This window comes from Humulus lupulus, chromosome 9, assembly GCF_963169125.1.
Source record: "Humulus lupulus chromosome 9, drHumLupu1.1, whole genome shotgun sequence".
Lineage (NCBI taxonomy): Eukaryota > Viridiplantae > Streptophyta > Magnoliopsida > Rosales > Cannabaceae > Humulus > Humulus lupulus.
Genome location: NC_084801.1, coordinates 6385773 through 6406518, shown reverse-complemented (window position 1 = coordinate 6406518; position 20746 = coordinate 6385773). Strand labels below are relative to the sequence as shown.

The 20746-nt window shown below is 30.5% G+C and overlaps 3 protein-coding genes and 1 long non-coding RNA gene across 22 annotated transcripts; 1 reads left to right on the top strand and 3 right to left on the bottom strand.

Moving 5' to 3' along the window:
• Positions 1-475: 475 nt before the first annotated feature.
• Positions 476-1030, bottom strand: LOC133799340 (E3 ubiquitin ligase BIG BROTHER-related-like). Its single transcript, XM_062237361.1, has one exon. It carries the CDS (start codon positions 1028-1030, stop codon positions 476-478), a length of 555 nt encoding a protein of 184 aa, XP_062093345.1.
• Positions 1031-1610: 580 nt separating this feature from the next.
• LOC133802352 (uncharacterized) lies at positions 1611-9953 on the top strand. 19 transcript variants are annotated; one of them, XR_009877264.1, is made up of 5 exons: positions 1619-2443; positions 3850-3906; positions 6157-7380; positions 7476-7532; positions 8777-9862. It is a non-coding gene; the product is annotated as an uncharacterized LOC133802352 (long non-coding RNA). The 19 variants fall into 19 exon arrangements; XR_009877260.1 differs by having other exon boundaries at positions 1621-2443; positions 3038-3906; XR_009877261.1 differs by having other exon boundaries at positions 1622-2443; positions 2826-3906.
• A 747-nt stretch (positions 9954-10700) lies between these two features.
• Positions 10701-11207, bottom strand: LOC133799339 (uncharacterized). Its single transcript, XM_062237359.1, has one exon. The coding sequence runs from the start codon at positions 11205-11207 to the stop codon at positions 10701-10703; it is 507 nt and encodes a 168-aa protein (XP_062093343.1).
• A 6177-nt stretch (positions 11208-17384) lies between these two features.
• On the bottom strand, positions 17385-18056 carry LOC133799338 (uncharacterized). Its single transcript, XM_062237358.1, has one exon. The coding sequence runs from the start codon at positions 18054-18056 to the stop codon at positions 17385-17387; it is 672 nt and encodes a 223-aa protein (XP_062093342.1).
• Between the last annotated feature and the right edge of the window lie 2690 nt (positions 18057-20746).

The window sequence follows — 20746 nt, the reverse complement described above, 5'->3', positions numbered from 1 at the left end:
AATTATATTATCATATAAATACAACGAAACCATATAATATATTATATTATGCATTTAATCTGTAAAATATAAGTCTAAAAGACTCGGTTACGACTTTATGGTGCTTTTCTACTTTTAAGTTCTTTTTTGCCTTGTTGATTGCTGAGAATAAGTGCATAATAGACAATAAGATCTTAGAAAGTAGACATCAGAACGTTCTTGAACATTTTTTTGGATTCAGTTTTTCTCTTGGATTAAAAACAAAATAGTAAATTAAAATATAAACGCAATAATCTAGATTAGCAAAAATATTTATAAAAACTTATAATAAAAACAAATACTGTGATTTCTCTATCAAATTTTGAAGTAATCACACCCAAATAGAAAAATATAAATGCAACCAGTCGCTACTTTAAGGGATTAAATACATGTACTTCTACAAATAAGGGGCTACTTTAAGGGATTAAATACATGTACTTCTACAAATAAGGGAATACTAAGCTACCTCAAATCGACACAATGGACAAAATTTGCTAATTTGCAGCCACTTAACAATACATTCTTCATGATAGCTATGTGCGCATGGTAACTTGGTAACTTTCGAGTCAACCAAAATATTATCTAAACAAATTGAACAAAAAACTGGATCATCCTTAATTTGCACTTCCTCCAATCTCTCGAGCGAATTTTCACTTGCTGGCATGAATCCGATAGCGATATCATCTATCTCATACTCATATTCATACTCATTATCTTCTTCGCCATCATCATTGCCATCATTATTATTAGGTGGTTCAATAGGTAATTCATCAACAAAAATATTAACATCCACTTTTACACTGAAATTATGATTTGTATCAATCCACATCTTTACACCGTAATTAATAATTTCTTGTGATAGATAAAAGAGGGAAGAAGGAATATGAACCTCTGCAAGCAAGTTGTCTATGTCCACTTTGGCATCAGTATGGTTGTTGTTCATCAATTTCTCGTGTGAAAGCAATAGAATATTTGTATAACTGACAAAATTTTCCATGTTATCGTCTTCCATACTAGACTTTGATGGACGTATAAAATTAGTGAATAGGTGAATTAGATAGATAGGAGTGGTACTTTCTATCCTCACTGGATTATATGGCAATATTTGAAAATTATGATCACCTATAACTTGAGAAGAAGAAGCCATATAAATAATTTGTGAGATTGAAATTAGAAACTAAGTAAAAGAAAGAAGGACTTGAGTTTTCAAAGAAGAGATGATGAGAATAGAGAAGAGGGTTTCCAATTAGTAGAATAGTGAGGAGTGATGATGGTCTATATATATTGTGGGTAGATTGCTTGAAATTTATACCAACAAAATTTAAATTTAAATTATAATAAAAAAATCGGTTAAAATATCTATTTGTTGCAATTAGGAAACTATATATATTGATTAGTAATGACAAAAAGAATCTCCTAACTGCTTTCTTTAATTAGATGTGAAGAAAAAGTTTTGGTAAACATTAATTAATCATATATATATATATGTGAAGAATTTAAAAATGCTTTAAAGTAATCACATTGAAGATTTAATTATTTCAATTAATAATTAGACATTATGAGGAAATTACACCTCATGTCCCTTCCGTAACTACCCTAATTTTCAAATATTTGTTCCAACAATAACTAGTGAAACAAAAGTTATAAATTATATCATTTATAATATACTATTATTTGCATTTTTGTAATTTTTTATAAAATTCTCTATTTTTAATTTTTTTAAAATTTACAGTAGTACTATGTATACTTTTTCCATTAATTTTCCGTCACTCGGATCTCTCTCTTTTTTTCAATAATAAATAAAATCAAATAAATAAGAAATAATGCATTTAATAATTATATTATCATATAGAAAGAAATACAACGAAACCACCCAACTTTCCGACTTTTTTTGTACATGTTCATTTCTCCTTCTCCATAAAGAAAGAAAAAAATTTCCTCTCGAAAGCTTTTGGCAATGGCAAACCATCAAGTTGGTCGCTGGTGCCGAACCCCTACCCTAGAGAAGGGAATCCCTGCTCAAAAGAAGGGCCGTAGACAAGACAAAGCAGCGGTGAAGATGATGATGATCACAGGTTGATGTTGCAACAGCTCAAACGTTTTTCCAGCTTCGGTATGGATTCGAAGTCCTTGAGAAAGATAATCAAGAATCATGAAGTTAAGACTTTCAAACGCACTTTCTTTAGCATAGAATCCAAATCTTATAATGAGGTTGTCTCTTCCATTTCTCCAATCACCCTCGCGACTTGTCTAAACCAACTGAAAAGCTTTCGTATCCTCAACAATTTACTATTGTGAATTGCTAGCACCATGAATCGAGAGGGAAACAGGGGAGGACTGGCGCTGGTTATTAGAGGCATTTGAGGGTCATAGAGATTGTTTAGTTAGGGCTTTGAGGAGACGTCATCTTCCATTTATTAGAGCGGTATGTTTTTCTTTCCTAATGGCTATTCATCACCACAGTAGTAAGTATAGGATTCATATGGTTTTTGCAAACTTAATGGCTGTTCAGAACTTAATTATTGTTTTTCCCTCTTTCTAATTTTTTTGGTCTCTTATGTTGTTTTTAAACTAATGTTTCTATCATTGGGATTTTGGGTAACTCGTTCTCTTTATCGTTGTCTATGTTTTGAGAAATTCAAAAGGTGGTGGCGGTTTTATCAAATACAGTACGAATTAGACCGAGTTTTTTTTTATTTGTCACTAATCGGAGTGTTAATTGTTGATGGATCTGATATTGTGGTCCTTCGGGTTTCATTGTTGTTTTTTTTTATTATTATTGTGCTCTATCTATATGACTATTGCAGATGGTGACGTTGGTGATATCAAAGGTCGCTTATGTTCTGATGCATTTTTTGTTTTTTTCGCTATCTCTGTTTGGCTGTTTTCATTTGGGGATTATGGTTGTAGCAATGGTTTGGTACTGCTCCTACGGTTAATATTTATGTTTTGTGGTAGATATGGGTTTCTGATCGGGCATATTTCTATTTGAAATTGTTTATGATTTTGGTTTGTTTAGCCTATAAAACTAGGAGACGGGACAGAAGAGCGAAAGTAACATTGTATGGACTCACAAGTCACAGCATGGGAACCCATCTCCAGATATTGACTTTGAATTTGAAAGTTTGCTCAATTTTGAAAGCTTCCCATCTGTAGATTCCAATTCTGGGATTGGAAGGATTACCAAATCAAGATGGAAAACTCAAACTATTTCTTGGAATTTGGAAGAGATCTACAGACATTAAGGACTTTTGTCTGTTCTTTTGCATTAAAAAGTGGTAAATAGACCAGGTTTCTTTTGTGTGAAGCATTGTTAAAACATATAAAAGTAAAGCAGAAAAAGTAAATAATACATGGTAGGACAAATGTATATATATTTATCATTAAATTAGACAAGTCTCCAGCTTTTCGCATATCTAATAACTTAGTATTTTTTCCCAAATGCAAAGAACAACATTTTAATAGTCATGAATGAGCTGCTTTAAGGTATTACATGTATGTCATAATGGACTCACTCTCCAAGTTTTTTTTGGGCCAAGCTCAAAAGGCCAAAATAGTTAGCTCTCTTATTTTGGTACTCAATATGTGTCTTCTCATGTTTCTGTTAAAGGGCAATATAATTTGGTTGATTGATGAGCTTATTAATTGTGTATAATATCTATGTTTTGCCAAAGTTTAGAATTTCCATATTGCACCACTCATATGAGTCCCTCCAAGTCCTTTGCATATTCTAAATCATGTTATGAACTTCTAAGTTACCATTATGTTTCAGAAGTCATTACATCATAAATTGAGCTAAGTAACATGATTAGTTGTAATGACTTGGTGCAGGATCTAAATAGATTTATTGATGAGAAGAGTGAAAGCAGAGGAGAAAAAATTTAGCGGGTATGCCTCTATTTTTTCTCTTATTTTTCTTCTCTTTATTTTTTCATTTTATCAAACAACTCATCTTCTTTCTCTTTATTTTTATGCATCTATTTCTTTAGTAATTTATCAACAAACAATGAGTACATTGACAGAATAGATTTTGAACTTGTCGCTTAGCATATTCTTGAGAAATTTCTCTTGCCAAATTCCTATTTAAATAAAAATAAACCATTATGATTGATAATCTGAAATAATTGCTATTGAAACTGAAAGTTGAAACAACCTTAAATCATGTTGCCAATAGTAAAAACATAGGAGAAACTGTAATTGAAACCAGCTTTAATCATGCTGCCAACAGTAAAAATATAAAAGAAATCATATTAAACAGATTTAAAACTTGTTACACAACAGTGAACACTAAATTTGAACAACTCCTTTCAATCAAGTGAAACTTGTCTGACATATTCATGGCCCCATGAACCAATATCACCTTCTGAGCCCTGCAATCTTTACTTCAGGCTCTCCTGAAAGAGTTCATAAATAAAATTAGCAAGTTAAATTGCTGAAAATAAGCATTCAGATTTAAAGTTTATAAATAATGTTTTACAAGTTTTTATAAAGCATTCTGTCAGCGAAGCTCTTCTTAGAAGATACTAAAAACACAAAAGGCAAACCATCAAAGATAGAACAAGCCAGAATAACATAATATTCTACATTAGCTTATCTCACTTCAAGCTAAATCTCAAAGACAAAAAACACAATCAAAGGCCAAAAACTGACCTTGAACATGCCAAATACTGCTTCAGTCCAACTTGTTCTAAGGAACTTCCGGTAGCTATTGGGATTAAGAGGCCAAATGAAATCAGCACCGCATATGTTGCCACGATGGTTGCGATGGCTGACCCACTAGATAAGAAATTTGAAGAAAAAGAAATGAGCAAATCCCATTTAAAAATCAAACTCTTTGAGTGCAATCAATAAACCATGGTACCTTGTGTGCATCAGCATCGTCATACTGATGAGCGGTATCATAAGAAGAAACAAATCCAAGTGACCTAAGGAAATTGTAAACATGTCCTCTTTTGCTTCCATTCCAATTACTGGAAAAGCATACATTGCAAGAGAGAAGTAATAACATGAAGAGACAATGGGAAAGTGTGTCGTTCTTTTTATTTTGTTTTTGGCAACTTGAGCTCATGTTTGAAACTGTGAATCGAATGCCCGCTAATATGTTTTCAGGTCTAAAATATTATTTTGAAATAATTTTTTAAAAAACATAAAAAAATAAAAAATTCTACAAATTATTGTTTTAAGATGAAATCTCTCTAAAATACATCCACTCGATAAATAATGATATTTACAAAAAGTAATTAATTTTCCGTCACTCGGCTCTCTCTCTCTTTTAATAATAAATCAAATAAATAAATAAGAAATAATGCATTTAATAATTATATTATCATATAAATATAACGAAACCATATATTATATTATGCATTTAATCTGTAAAATATAAGTGTAAAAGACTCGGTCACAACTTTATGGTGCTTTTCTACTTTTAAGTTCTTTTTTGCTTATTGATTGCTGAGAATAAATGCATAATAGACAATAAGATCTTAGAAAGTAGACATCAGAACGTTCTTGAGCATTTTTTTTTGGATTCAGTTTGTTCTCTTGGATTAAAAACAAAATAGTAAATTAAAATATAAACGCAATAATCTAGATTAACAAAAATATTTATAAAAACTTGTAATAAAAACAAATACTGTGATTTCTCTATCAAATTTTGAAGTAATCACACCCAAATCAAAAAATATAAATGCAACCAGTCGCTACTTTAAGGGATTAAATACATGCACTTCTACAAATAAGGGAATACTAAGCTATCTCAAATCGACATAATGGACAAAATTTGCTAATTTGCAGCCACTTAACAATACATTCTTCATGATAGCTATGTGCACATGGCAACTTGGTAACATTTAAGTCAACCAAAATATTATCTAAACAAATTGAACAAAAAACTGGATCATCCTTAAGTTGCACTTCCTCCAATCTCTCGAGCGAATTTACACTCGCTGGCATGAAACCGATAGCGATATCATCTATCTCATACTCATTATCATCATCGCCATCCTCATTGCCATCATCATTATTAGGTGGTTCAATAGGTAGTTCATCAACAAAAATATTAACATCTACTTTTACGCTGAAATTATGATTTGTATCAATCTACATCTTTACACCGTAATTAATAATTTCTTGTGATAGATAAAAGAGGGAAGAAGGAATATGAACCTCTGCAAGCAAGTTGTCTATGTCCACTTTGGCATCGGTATGGTTGTTGTTCATCAATTTCTCGTGTGAAAGCAATAGAATATTTGTATAACCGACAAAAATTTTCATGTTATTGTCTTCCATACTAGACCTTGATGGACGTATAAAGTTAGTGAATAAGTGAATTAGATAGATAGGAGTGGTACTTTCTATCAACACTGGATTATATGGCAATATTTGAAAGTAATGATCACCTATGACTTGAGAAGAAGAAGCCATATAAATAATAATTTGTGAGATTGAAATTAGAAACCAAGTAAAAGAAAGGACTTGAGTTTTCAAAGAAGGGATGATGAGAATATAGAAGAGGGCTTCTAATTAGTAGAATAGTGAGGAGTGATGATGGTCTATATATATTGTGGGTAGATGGCTTGAAATTTATACCAACAAAATTTAAATTTAAATTATCATAAAAAAATCTGTTAAAATATCTATTTGTTGCAATTAGGAAACTATATATATATTGATTAGTAATGACAAGAAAATCTCCGAACTGCTTTCCTTAATTAGATGTGAAGAATAAGTTTTGGTAAACATTAATTAATCATATATACATGTGAAGAATTTAAAAATACTTTAAAGTAATCAAATTGAAGATTTAATTATTTCAATTAATAATTGGACATTATGAGAAAATTACACCTCATGCCCCTTCCGTAACTACCCTAATTTTCAAATATTTGTTCCAACAATAACTAGTGAAACAAAAGTTATAAATTATATCATTTATAATATACTATTATTTGCATTTTTGTAATTTTTTATAAAATTCTCTATTTTTAATTTTTTTTAAATTTACAGTAGTACTATGTATACTTTTTCCATTAATTTTCCGTCACTCGGATCTCTCTCTTTTTTTCAATAATAAATCAAATCAAATAAATAAGAAATAATGCATTTAATAATTATATTATCATATAGAAAGAAATACAAGGAAACCACCCAACTTTCCCACTTTTTTGTACATGTTCATTTCTCCTTCTCCATAAAGAAAGAAAAAAATTTCCTCTCGAAAGCTTTTGGCAATGGCAAACCATCAAGTTGGTCGCTGGTGCCGAACCCCTACTCTAGAGAAGGGAATCCCTGCTCTATAGAAGCAGAGTCTTCCACTGCTAGAACTCGAACAAGAAGCAGCGATGAAGATAATGATGATCACAGGTTGATGAATTGAACTAAGTTACCATTATGTTTCATAAGTCATTACATCATAATTTGAGCTAAGTAACATGATTAGTTGTAATGTCTTGGTGCAGGATCTAAATAGATTTATTGATGAGAAGAGTGAAAGCAGAGGAGAAAAAATTTAGAGGGTATCCCTCTATTTTTTCTCTTATTTTTCTTTTCTCTTTATTTTTTCATTTTATCAAACAACTCATTTTCTTTCTCTTTATTTTTATGCATCGATTTCTTTAGTAATTTATCAACAAACAATGAGTACATTGACAGAATAGATTTTGAACTTGTCGCTTAGCATATTCTTGAGAAATTTCTCTTGCCAAATTCCTATTTAAATAAAAATAAACCATTATGATTGATAATCTGAAATGATTGCTATTGAAACTGAAAGTTGAAACGACCTTAAATCATGTTGCCAACAGTAAAAACATAGGATAAACTGTAATTGAAACCAGCTTTAATCATGTTGCCAACAGTAAAAACATAAAAGAAATCATATTAAACAGATTTAAAACTTGTTACACAACAGGGAACACTAAATTTGAACAACTCCTTTCAATCAAGTGAAACTTGCCTGACATATTCATGGCCCTTGCTTCCATTCCAATCACTGGAAAAGCATACATTGCAAGAGAGAAGCAATAACATGAAGAGACAATGGGAAAGTGTGTCGTTCTTTTTATTTTGTTTTTGGCAACTTGAGCTCATGTTTGAAACTGTATATTGGCCAATTAAATTCAATGAATTTTCTTTTCTTTTAGACTGCTTATATTGTTAAAAGTAATAACATGAAGAGACAATGGGAAAACTGCTTATTTTTGTGAGATTCTCATGTAGTTCACTTCATTTCTGTTGTAATGCTGTATCAGTCATTGGTGGTGGTGGTGAGTCACTAGATTAGTTTTTTTAAATATCTTTTCCAATTCCAATTCCAGAAAAATTATTTAGTACCAATAATACGTATCAATTTTGCCACGAAAAGTAAGAAGTAAGGAAAGAAAACAATCATCACCATTTGTTTGATATATAGTACCAATAATAAATAATGACATTAAGATTCTTTCTGGAAAAATTTGATTGTGGTTTCGATCTGGAATGGTGATTCTTTTTGTTTTGTTATTTTGTCTCACATGTTAATTAATTCCCATATTTGTGGTTAATTTTCAGCGACTAATTAAGCTAATTTGTCAAAAGATTATCCTTTAATTATTATTATGTATGATAATATGTTTTTTTTAATTGTCGAATTTTTGCTTTTATGATTCACTATTGAAAAAAAACAGGGATAGAATAATTAAATTTATCAGATTTAGTATACTTTTCGTCTCTTATGTTAGGCCCATTTGGGTTTTGAATTTTGTGCTCAAATTTTATGCAGGGAATTCCTCCGCTCGTGCTTCTTCAACTGGTTGAGACTGGCGATTTGTGGTGGACTTTTTCGGAGGTATGAATACAGAAGACGCCGCCATTTCCCCCTAGTTTTCTTATTCGTTTTTACTTTCGCTTTCTTTAGTCTCTTTGATCAGTCATCAGATCTGTTTAATCATCCATTTTTAGTTCGATTGATCTCAAGTTGAATCTGATTTGAGTTCCCTGCGATCTGATCCTCGTTTTTTTATCTTAATTTTGAAACGAAGTTTTCGAAATAGGGGAGTCCAGGGTTGTGTTTGTTAGCCGAGAAAACGGTGGAAAAGAAATTAGGGTTCTATGCACTTTTGCTAGTTTCGTTGGAATGGAAATCGAATATGATATTTTTTTGATGTGTTATAATTATAAGAAAATGGAAATCGATAATTCTGTAAAGATTAGAGAAAGAGAACATACGGCCACTTCGGATCCAAGAAGAAGAAGGTAAGGTGAGTCATTTCTTTGGTTTTTCCTTGGGTTACAGACCTTAGACACGTCCTTAGAACCTCTGTTTTGATTGTAGAAGAAAGCAAGAGAAAGAAGCGAGTGTTATTGGAAGTTCAATACAAGAATAGTCAGAAGAAAAACGTAAATCCGAGCCTATTTTGCGTTGATTTTTCTCTTAGATTCTGAGTACCAAATTCATGTCAAATGGTTTTGTTATGTTCATAGCGTTGTGGACTAAGTTGAGGAGAAGAAGGAACCACCAAGAACCGGCCACAGTAAGAGGTACAAATTCATAGATTTCCTTCGTAGTTTATGATTCCGATTTTTTGTTTTCATTTCTTAGGGTGGCAATGAATTTGTGGGGCGTTTTATACAGTTTTAATCTGTGTTTAGGGACTAGAAACTTTCACTAAGGGGTTGTGAATGGTTCAATATGATAAGGCTTGAATTTTGGGGTGTTTTGGTGATGGGTGATGAATGGTAGAGGCGGATACGGAAGTTGTAAAGAAGTTTTTTAGTTAAGGTTGGAGTATCATTGGTGCAGAAATCTAATAGTGAAGTGTGTCATCCATTTTTATTCAACATGTATGATTTTATAGGGTGTCTTTCATTTGATTTGTTTTGTTTTTTCAATATATATATATATATATATGCGCAAAAGATTCTCTCTAATGGGCGTGCAATGCAATGTTCAAGCCTGAGTTGGTGCGTTTTTCTTCTTAACTTTTGATGTGGTTGTGTATTTGTTTTCAAGTTGTTTCATAAATATTAGAAATGCTAACAATACTACTACTTTAATTTTGAGTCAAATTTCGAACACTTACTATATATGTGTGAAGAGTTACCCACACTAGTGTGTAGTTTAGTATATTTTTTTTGTTGTTGTTGTATTGCAAACTTGTTGATTATGAAAAAAAATTCATATTGCTTGCAGTTTCTGTCTATGAACCACACTTTTCATTACTACAAAGCAGAATTTTCTTCACAAATCTGTAAAATATAAGTCTAAAAGACTCGGTTACAACTTTATGGTGCTTTTCTACTTTTAAGTTCTTTTTTGTGTATTGATTGCTGAGAATAAATGCATAATAGACAATAAGATCTTTGAAAGTAGACATCAGAAACGTTCTTGAGCATTTTTGTGGATTCAGTTTGTCTCTTGGATTAAAAACAAAATAGTAAATTAAAATATAAACGCAATAATCTAGATTAACAAAAATATTTATAAAAACTTGTAAAAAAAAAACAAATACTGTGATTTCTCTATCCAATTTTGAAGCAATCACCCAAATAGAAAAATATAAATGCAATCAGTCGCTTAACAAAGTGTTTATAGGAGGCTTCACTATTATATGCATTAATTTCCTCCCTTAACACATACTTCTAAAAATAAGGGAATACTAGGCTACCTCAAATCGGCACAATGGACAAAACTTACTAATTTGTAGTCACTTAACAATACATTTTTCATGATAGCTATGTGTGCATGGCAACTTAGTAACATTGGAGTCAACCAAAATATTATCTAAACAAATTGAACAAAAAACTGGGTCATCCTTAATTTGCACTTCTTCCAATCTCTCGAGCGAATTTTCACTCGTTGGTATGAAATCGATAGCGATATCATCTATCTCATTCTCATATTCATACTCATTATCATCATCGCCATCATCATTGCCATCATCATCATTAGGTGGTTCAATAGGTAGCTCATCAACAAAAATATTAACATTCACTTTTACACTGAAATTATAATTTATATCAATCCACATCTTTACACCGTAATTAATAATTTCTTGTGATAGATAAAAGAGGGAAGAAGGAATATGAACCTCTGCAAGCAAGTTGTCTATGTCCGCTTTGGCATCGGTATGGTTGTTGTTCATCAATTTCTCGTGTGAAAGCAATAGAATATTTGTATAACTGACAAAATTTTCCATGTTATCGTCTTCCATACTAAATCTTGATGGACGTATAAAGTTAGTGAATAGGTGAATTAGATAGATTGGAGTGGTACTTTCTATCCTGACTGGATTATATGGAAATATTTGAAAATTATGATCACTTATGACTTGAGGAGAAGAAGCCATATAAATAATTTGTGAGATTGAAATTAGAAACCAAGCAAAAGAAGGAAGGACTTGAGTTTTCAAAGAAGGGATGATGAGAATAGAGAAGAGGGCTTCCAATTAGTAGAATGGTGAGGAGTGAGGATGGTCTATATATATTGCGGGTAGATGGCTTGAAATTTATACCAACAAAAATTAAATTTAAATTATAATAAAAAAATCTGTTAAAATATCTATTTGTTGCAATTATGAAACTATATATATATTTAAATGTTATGAAACTAAATTTAAATAGGTTTATTTATTTATTCAATTGAAAATTATTATGAAAACAAATTAAGAAAGAAGTTCGGTAATTATTTTGAATTTTTTAAATTTTGATTAAAATTTATTAAATTTTGGAAAGAGAGTTGTTAATTCACTTGCAAGGTTACTATATTGGACAGGGTTCATGAGCTATCGACTGTATATATATGATCCTGAGGTCTAAGAAAATAGTGTTAATATAAGAAATTTTATGAACGTTGTGTACTTTTTGTTTGTTTTACGTTTCACTAATATTTATATATTGATTAGTAGTGACAAAAAGAATCTCCGAACTGCTTTCCTTAATTATATGTGAAGAATAAGTTTTGGTAAACATTAATCATATATATGTGAAGAATTTAAAAATGCTTTAAAATAATCACATTGAAGATTTAATTTTTTCAATTAATAATTGGACATTATGAGGAAATTACACCTCATGCCCCTTTAGTAACTACCCTGATTTTCAAATATTTGTTCCAACAATAACTAGTGAAACAAAAGTTATAAATTATATCATTTATAATATGTATAGTTACAAAACTCTTATAAACTATTATTTGCATTTTTGTAATTTTTATAAAATTCTCTATTTTTTAAATTTTTTTAAATTTACAGTACTATGTTTACTTTTTCCATTAATTTTCCGTCAGTCGGATCTCTCTTTTTTTTTTTCAATAATAAATCAAATAAATAAATAAGAAATAATGCATTTAATAATTATATTATCATATAGAAATACAACGAAACCACCCAACTTTCCCACTTTTTTGTACATGTTAATTATATTAGTAGAATGGTGAAACTGAAGATGATCTATATATATTGTGCGTAGGTGGCTTGAAATTTATACCAACAAAATTAAATTTAAATTATAATAACAAAATCTGTTAAAATATCTATTTGTTATATATATTTATATGTTATGAAACAAAATTTAAATAGGTTTATTTATTTATTTATTCAATTGAAAATTAATATGAAAACAAATTAAAAAAGAAGTTCGGTAATTATTTTTACTTTTTTAAATTTTGATTATAATTTATTAAAATTTGATTATATATTGTGTTAATTCACTTTTAAATTTTTCTAAACACTCTTTATTTTTAGTTTTTATTCAAGCACGCACACAGTTATATGAAAACAAATAGCTTTACAACCACATATTCAACTGAATTTTACGATTTTATGGTAATGGTTATCATTTAAAAGATTTTTGGTATGTACACTTATTACTATTTTGTTTGGTATATTTTTTCTTCACTATATATATATATATATAATATATCTATATATAAAAGATAGAAGCAATGTGGGATATACAGTTTCTTAAACATTGTCTATAATTTTAATAAAAATAGATTCACAATTTTTAATATATATATAATAGAATAAATTATACTTCTATAATATATATAATATTTATATCAATAATCTCTACATATATGATATCAAAACATAATGTTGATATAGATATATATATATATATTTACATTGCTATATGACATATATATAAAATACAATAATATTTAAAAAGAAATTAATAATAGAAAAAGTCATAGTATAGACAGTAGTATATACATGCATCAATTATTTTTAGTTTCTAATGTATCTCATAATGTTATTTGATGAAGAAAAATAGCTCAAATCACTTGATAAAAAATAAACTATTACACAAATTTATGAGATAAAAAAAATGATATGTATGCCTTTATTATTTTTAAATAAATATGATTTAATTATTTAAATTATCATAAAATATCTTAAAAATATCATATTTTAATTTTTTTTATTTAAGTTTATGTTTGTTATAGTTTTTGAATTTGACAATGACAACAAAAAATTATATATTATATGTTTAATATAATATAAGTTTAAATTTAATTAAATTTTATTTAAGTTATAAAATATATGATTTTTATTATTTTTAAATAATTTTTATTGTAAAATATCTCAAAAATATCATATTTTAATTTGTTTAGTTATTCATTTATTTAATTTTATATAAGTTTAAGTTATGTTTACAATCAACCTTAAATATAAAAATATTCCGTTAAAGCTAACAGAAGATATATATATATACATATATATAAATGAGAGTTTCAAGGATATTAAGTGGCACTCTAAAATCTCTCCAAATTACTCTTTCTATTTTCTCATTCAATTTAATTGTTTTTATTCATTTTCTATTTTCTAAAATATCTGATGGACCAAAAACGGGTATGTTTTAAATATTTATACTCGCAAGCGCACGAATCGTATTTATAGAATAGTGTTCGTGTAAGCACGAGATCGAACCCAAAGGAGTTGACTAAAATCGAAAAAGAGAAACTATTTTAAACCAAAATTAATAAATTCTAACTTAGCTCCAAAGATTTATGAGAGTTTTGTATAATGAAAATAAAATAAAAGACAATAATAAAGATATTAAAGACAAATATATAAACATAAATTAAAAGTAAAAATCAAGATGGTAAAATAAGATTATTAAGGATTAAAATCCACAAAATATAAGTTCAATAATATTTATAAGTATATTGATTCCCAAGTTTTAGTGATAGTTAAAATAAATCAAACTATCATTTTCTAAATAGATTTATAATTTTAAGCACAAATTACTTTTAAAAAGATAAGATTTTTCTTCACTTTTCAAAATTATAATTTCAAAGCATTTAGTGTAAATCAATCTAATGAAATAACAAATAAATCAATGAACATTATTTATAAAGTAAAACATAATATTTTTGTTCTAAGCATGGATGTGTACAATTTAATGACACATCTTACACAAAGAATATTATGTTTTAGCACTAATGAAGAACAAAGTGTAAATATGTGCTAACAATCCAAAATACATGATATTTAAGATGAAAGAAGATATTTGAAGAAGAAAATTCCATAAACTTTGTTGCACAAAATGGGAAACCAACATACAAAATAAATACTATCTAGTTACAATTTGTTTCATCATCACCTTAATAATCTTAAAAAGATTAGAAACTCATAACTAGAATAGAAAATACAAACATAGATAGGAAAATTTGGAGGAGAAACCCCCAAAATTTCCTCTAAAAATACATAGAAAAATAACCAAAAAGAAGAGAAGATGAAGAGAATAGAGACGTTTGAAATGTGTAGAGTTTGTGGTATAGTAACCTCTCCTCTCCCCCAAAAAATATGACACCCCAAATATCTTATTTATAGCAAAAAATGAGGTATTAAAATAATCAATTTAAATTAATTAAATTGATTAAATTAATTTAATTAATTATAATATGGCAAATATGAGTAAATTATAGGGTATAATAATTATGTTTTAAGGTAAAATGTGTAGAAAGTGTGGTAAAAAATTAGCATTTTTGTCATTGGGGACAATGGTACATTTTACTTTTTTACGGGCTCAAGAAAATAATGCTTTGTGGCATGCTTTGGGTGGCTGGTGTGGGCAGGGGGCTAGTCCGAAATGGGGCAGGCTGGATTCAGCTTGGGCCTGCTTGGTTGGAGAAACATACGTGGCCAAGGGATGCAAATGAAGAGGAGGCTGATTGATGAATGTGAGGTGGCAGCTGGGGTCTGTAGCAGGCGGCTGGCAGGAGTTTGGTATGATGCATATTGAAGAGGAAGACTTTGGCTTGCACTGGGAAGGAGGCAAAGCAAGGTAACGCCTGGGAGGAGATGGGCCCAGTTTGGGCCTGGGCAGGTGGGCTTTGGGCTTGCTGAATTTTATTTAAAAAATATAACTTTTCTTCATTCTTTTCCTTACTTTTTCAAAGCCAAAATTGCAATAACTTTCCTATAAAATAAACATAAACTAAATTATAATAAAATATTTTCAACTATAAAATAAATCAATTTAAATTTTTTGAAAATATTAATTATAACTTAATTTATATTTAACATTTAATTTCAACAATACAATACATCTTTACCTCAAATTAAACAACAATAATTCAAATAATTAACTACAACATTTTACAACAAAATAACTATAAAAACACACAAAATTATATAAAATCAAAATAAGATTAATAAATTCAAAATTACTTAAAAACTTAATAAATCAATTAAAAACTCAAGAATTAAGCAACAATTAGTACATAAAAAGTGGTAAAATAAATATATTTTGTAGAGTTATCAATATCTTAACAATTAAAAATATCAATATATATACACATATTAATTTGATTAAAAATAAATTTATCTTAAATATCTTAACTACTTAATCATTGAAAAATACTAAAAAATATTAATTAAAAATTACGTAATAATTTTTTATTCTCTATATATCTATATTTCTTATTATATTATAATGAGTTTATACATTTTTAGACCTTGTGTTTTGTCTCATTACCTGTTTGGACACTGTGTTTTGACAAATTATTTTTTAGACCACGTGTTTTGTAAAATGGTTCAAATAAGCCCCTAAACCTGATTTTGATGAACAAAAAATTGAATATAACAACATAATTATTAGATAGAATGACTGTATTTTTGTTTTGGGTTGTTAGTTTGATGAATTATTTGTGATTTTAGTTAAAAAAAACTTTGATAAAAAAACACAGGGTCCAAACAGGTAATGAGGCAAAACACGGGGTCTAAAAAGGCATAAACCCTATTATAATTATGTTTTTTTATTCAAAAGTGAATAGTTTTACAAAATCTATAGATATATATATATATTTATATAAATGAGAGCTTCAAGGAGATTATGTTGCACTCTAAAATCTTTTCAAAGCACTCTTTTCTCCTTTAATATAATTTTTTTATTCATTTTCTATTTTCTAAAATATCTTAACAATTAAAATTATCAATATATATGTACATATTAATTTGATTAAAAATTCATTTAGTTTAAATATCTTAGGCCCTTATTGGTAGTGTATTCAAATACATTTTTATGATTTTGAAAACTTAAAATCTGTGGGGTCCCACAAGAATATGTGATTGACAACTTGTTTTTGGAAACCAAATCCAAAACAATATCTGGATTTTGTGTTGTAAAATTGAAAACGAAAAAAAATCATGTTTTCTAACTTATTTCCCAAAACTCTAAAAATAATATTCTCTCTCCTCCCTTATCTCTCTCTTGGCAACACCAAAGGAATAGAGCCCAACTCCATCTCACTTGGTATTATCCTATTTCTTTCTTTAAATTATTATTATTATTATTATTATTAATGTTGTTTTCCAAATGATTATTATATATTATTTGATTGAATATGGAATATATTATTATTGATTATTATATATTGTTTGACTGAATATATTGATGTTTTTAGTTTTATATATTGAGCATGGATGATGAGTTGTGTTAGATTTATGCACTATTACTTTAATTTTTTTAAAAAATCAAAATTAATGACAATGCAATATTATTATGAATTTAACCAATGCACTATTATTAAATTTTAATTTATTAATATAATTAAAATTTACTTAATTAAATCTATTGATAAATCAAAATTTAATATTATACAACCTATGTATATAAAATTAAAATAATATTAAGATTCAGCTGAACCACGTATTCATTTTCTGTTATATTTTCAAATTTAATACCAATCACAGATTCAGTTTTTTAAAACTAAAAAACAGTTTACTAACATTGAACCGATCACATTTTCAAAAACATGTTTTTAGTCACTAAATTTAGATTTTTATTTTAGAATCTCACTTTTCAAAAATACAGTTTTCTAATCGTGAACCAATCAGACCCTTAACTACTTTTTTTTTTTTGAAGAAAACAAACTAATATTACTAAGCCAAATCGGCTAATAAAAGAGAATTACAAAGAGCAGGAAGATGCTCCTGATTAAGAATACAATCAGTTGTGAATTCAGGTGCTGTAGCTAAAAAGTGAGCCACCTGATTCGCGGATCGTTTAACAAAGAAGATAGAGACATTCTTAAGACTAGAAAGGAAGCTACAACAGTCAGAAATAATCAGGCCTAAAGGTGAAAACATCTGAACCTGATGTTGAATAGCATGCACTACAACTAAACAGTCAGACTCAACTATAACATTAGCCCAATCTTTCCTCTGGATCCAACTAAGAGCTTCCTTGATGCTAAGAGCTTCACCCAACACCGCAGAAACCTTGCCTCTCCTACGACCACACAGAGCTTCAAGAAAGAGACCATTGCTATCCCTCGCCACACAACCAAAGCCAAATCTATTCTCTGTTGCATGAACAGACACATCAACATTGATCTTCATCATTCCATCGTGAGGTTTAGTCCAACGCTCCTGGTATGCAACGCCCCTTTGAAACATCTGAGAGGGATGGAAATACTTCTGAGCTTCTAACCACTGATGAAGACAGGACTGGCTTATGGACAAAACTCGATCAACCGAAGGTTGCAGCTGCTTCCAAACCATATCGTTCCTAGCTTTCCAGATAGCCCAACATGTCATGATAAGAGTAGCCATATCCGAGCTAGAGTTAAGAGAGAAAGCTGTACTCAACCAGCTTGTAAAACTGACATTACGATCAGTGGGAAATCCAGAAGCACCTGATTCCAGCAAGCCTTGGCAAAACAACAATCAACTAAAACATGAAAAATGGTTCCAGGGGCCAACTTACAAACATGGCACTCAACTCCCACAACAATATGTTTCAAGCTTAGTTCTGCTCGCATCGGGAGGCACCTACTAGCAGCTCGCCAAATGAAGTTTCGTACTTTAGGAGGAATCTTTAGCTGCCATAACCTGCGCCAGAAACCAGAACTGGTGTCTGTACACCATTGACCATTCAAGCACTTTAGACAGTTGTAGGCACTCTTAACGGTAAACTGACCATTAATTTCTTTGGCCCAATGCCAACTATCCTGCTTAAAGTTCACACTCAAAGGAATATTAGCAATAAGCTCCCGATCCCTGTCATTAAACAAATCAGCAAGAACATCCTCATCCCAAGCCTTCGCTCCTTCCATCAACAAGCTAGAAACTGGTTTATCTTCAAGAGCAGGGTGATTAGAAGTAACAAAAGGATTTTGATCATCCGGAAACCAAGGATCATGCTTGATAGACACCTGGCAACCCGATCCTATCCTTTTCCTAGCTCCCTGACGCACCAAATCTTGAGCTGCAACGATACTCCTCCAAACATAGCTCGGGTTCCTCCCTAAACCAGCTTCCAAAAAGGAGGAGTTGGAAAAGTATTTGGCCTTAAAAATCTTACTCTCCAAACTGTTAGGATTCCTAAGAAATCTCCACCCTTGCTTACTCAAGAAGGCAAGATTAAAATCTCGGATGCTACAAAAACCCATACCACCAGCTATTTTAGGCTGAGTAAGCCTATTCCAACACATCCAATGAATGCCTTTCTGCTTCGTAGACGAGTTAGACCACCAAAAATGATTCATCATCACCTCAATATCATGACAAAGCTCAAGTGGGAAAAGAAAAACATTCATGGCATAGGAGGGCAAAGCTTGGGCTGCAGATTTGATAAGAATTTCCTTGCCTGCACGAGACAATAACTTTCCTTCCCAACCAGCAATCCTTTTGAGAATTCTCTCCTTTAAGAAGCCCAACATTGTTGTTTTGTTTCTGCCCAACATGTTAGGAAGGCCCAAGTAAAAGTTACCCGAACTCGCCTCCAAAATATCCAACTTTTGACAAATCTTCAATTTAGACTCAACAGAAGTGTTTGTACTGAAAAAAAAACAGAAGATTTAGCAAGTTTAACTTGTTGACCCGAGCCCTTTTCAAACCACTTAAGCAGCAGGTTAACTTTGGTCGCTTCTTCCTCCAACGCACGACAATATAAATAACTATCATCGGCAAAAGATAAGTGGGAAACCACAGGAGCCCCCCGCGCCACATGACAACCATGAAGCCAACCTCGAGTGCTAAAATGATTGATAAGCTTCAAAAGACCCTCATCACAAATTAGAAATAGGCAAGGTGAAATGGGGTCCCCTTGCCTAAGACCCCGAGACGGAAAGATAGGCCCCAACTCTTTATCCCCCATAACCACCGTGTACTGAACAGAGGAGATGCATTGCATAATCAGCTAAATCCAACGGGAGCTAAAACCCAGTCTAGTCATCATAGCTGCCAAGTAAGACCGCTCCACTTGACAGTTGATAAGATAAGTAAACCTACCGTTATTATCTATTCTAGTCATGTCATATAGTTGACCATAGGTCAATTCAATCTCAATTCTGAGTTGTTAGTATTCTATTCTAGTCCATGTACTCAAATTCCGTCTGGGAACATGTGGAAGCACCTAGTGACTTTAGGGCCATTGGGTGCAAGTGGATCTACAAGAAGAAACGAGGTGTTGATGGAAATATCGAGACTTATAAAGCTCGATTAGTGGCAAAGGGTTATACCCAAAGAGAAGGCGTGGACTATGAGGAAACTTTTAGTCCGGTAGCCATGCTCAAATCCATTCGCATCCTCCTATCCATAGCAGCCGCTCTTGACTATGAGATCTAACAAATGGACGTTAAGACAACTTTTCTTAATGGAAAGCTTGACGAAGTCATTTATATGGATCAACCAGATGGATTTAAAATAGCTGGACAAGAAGGAAAAAATTGCAAGTTGAATAGGTCTATCTATGGACTTAAGCAAGCTTCTCGTTCTTGGAATCTTAGGTTTGATGAAATAATTAAAACCTATGGCTTTGAACAAAATATTGATGATCCCTATGTTTATCAACTGAAGGAAAATCAAATAGTGGTATTCCTGGTTCTTTATGTAGATGATATCTTACTCATTACAATGTTAAGAAATTATCATGTGTGAAGAATTGGTTGAGCACTCAATTCCACATGATGGATTTGGGTGAAGCAAGTTATGTTCTAGGTATCCAGATCATCAGGGATAAAAAGAACAGACTCTTAGCTCTATCTCAAGAAACTTAAATAGATAAAGTGCTTGAACGCTTCTCAATGAAAAATTCCAAGAAAGGGCGTCTACCGTCCGACCATGGAATTCATCTTTCAAAGAAACAGTCTCCCTAGACTCCCGAAGAGTAAGATGCAATGAGAAAAGTTCCTTACGCATCTGCAGTTGGAAGTCTGATGTATGCCATGTTGTGTACTAGACCAAACATCTGCTATGCAATGAGAATAATGAGCAGGTATCAGTCAAACCCAGGACCGGAA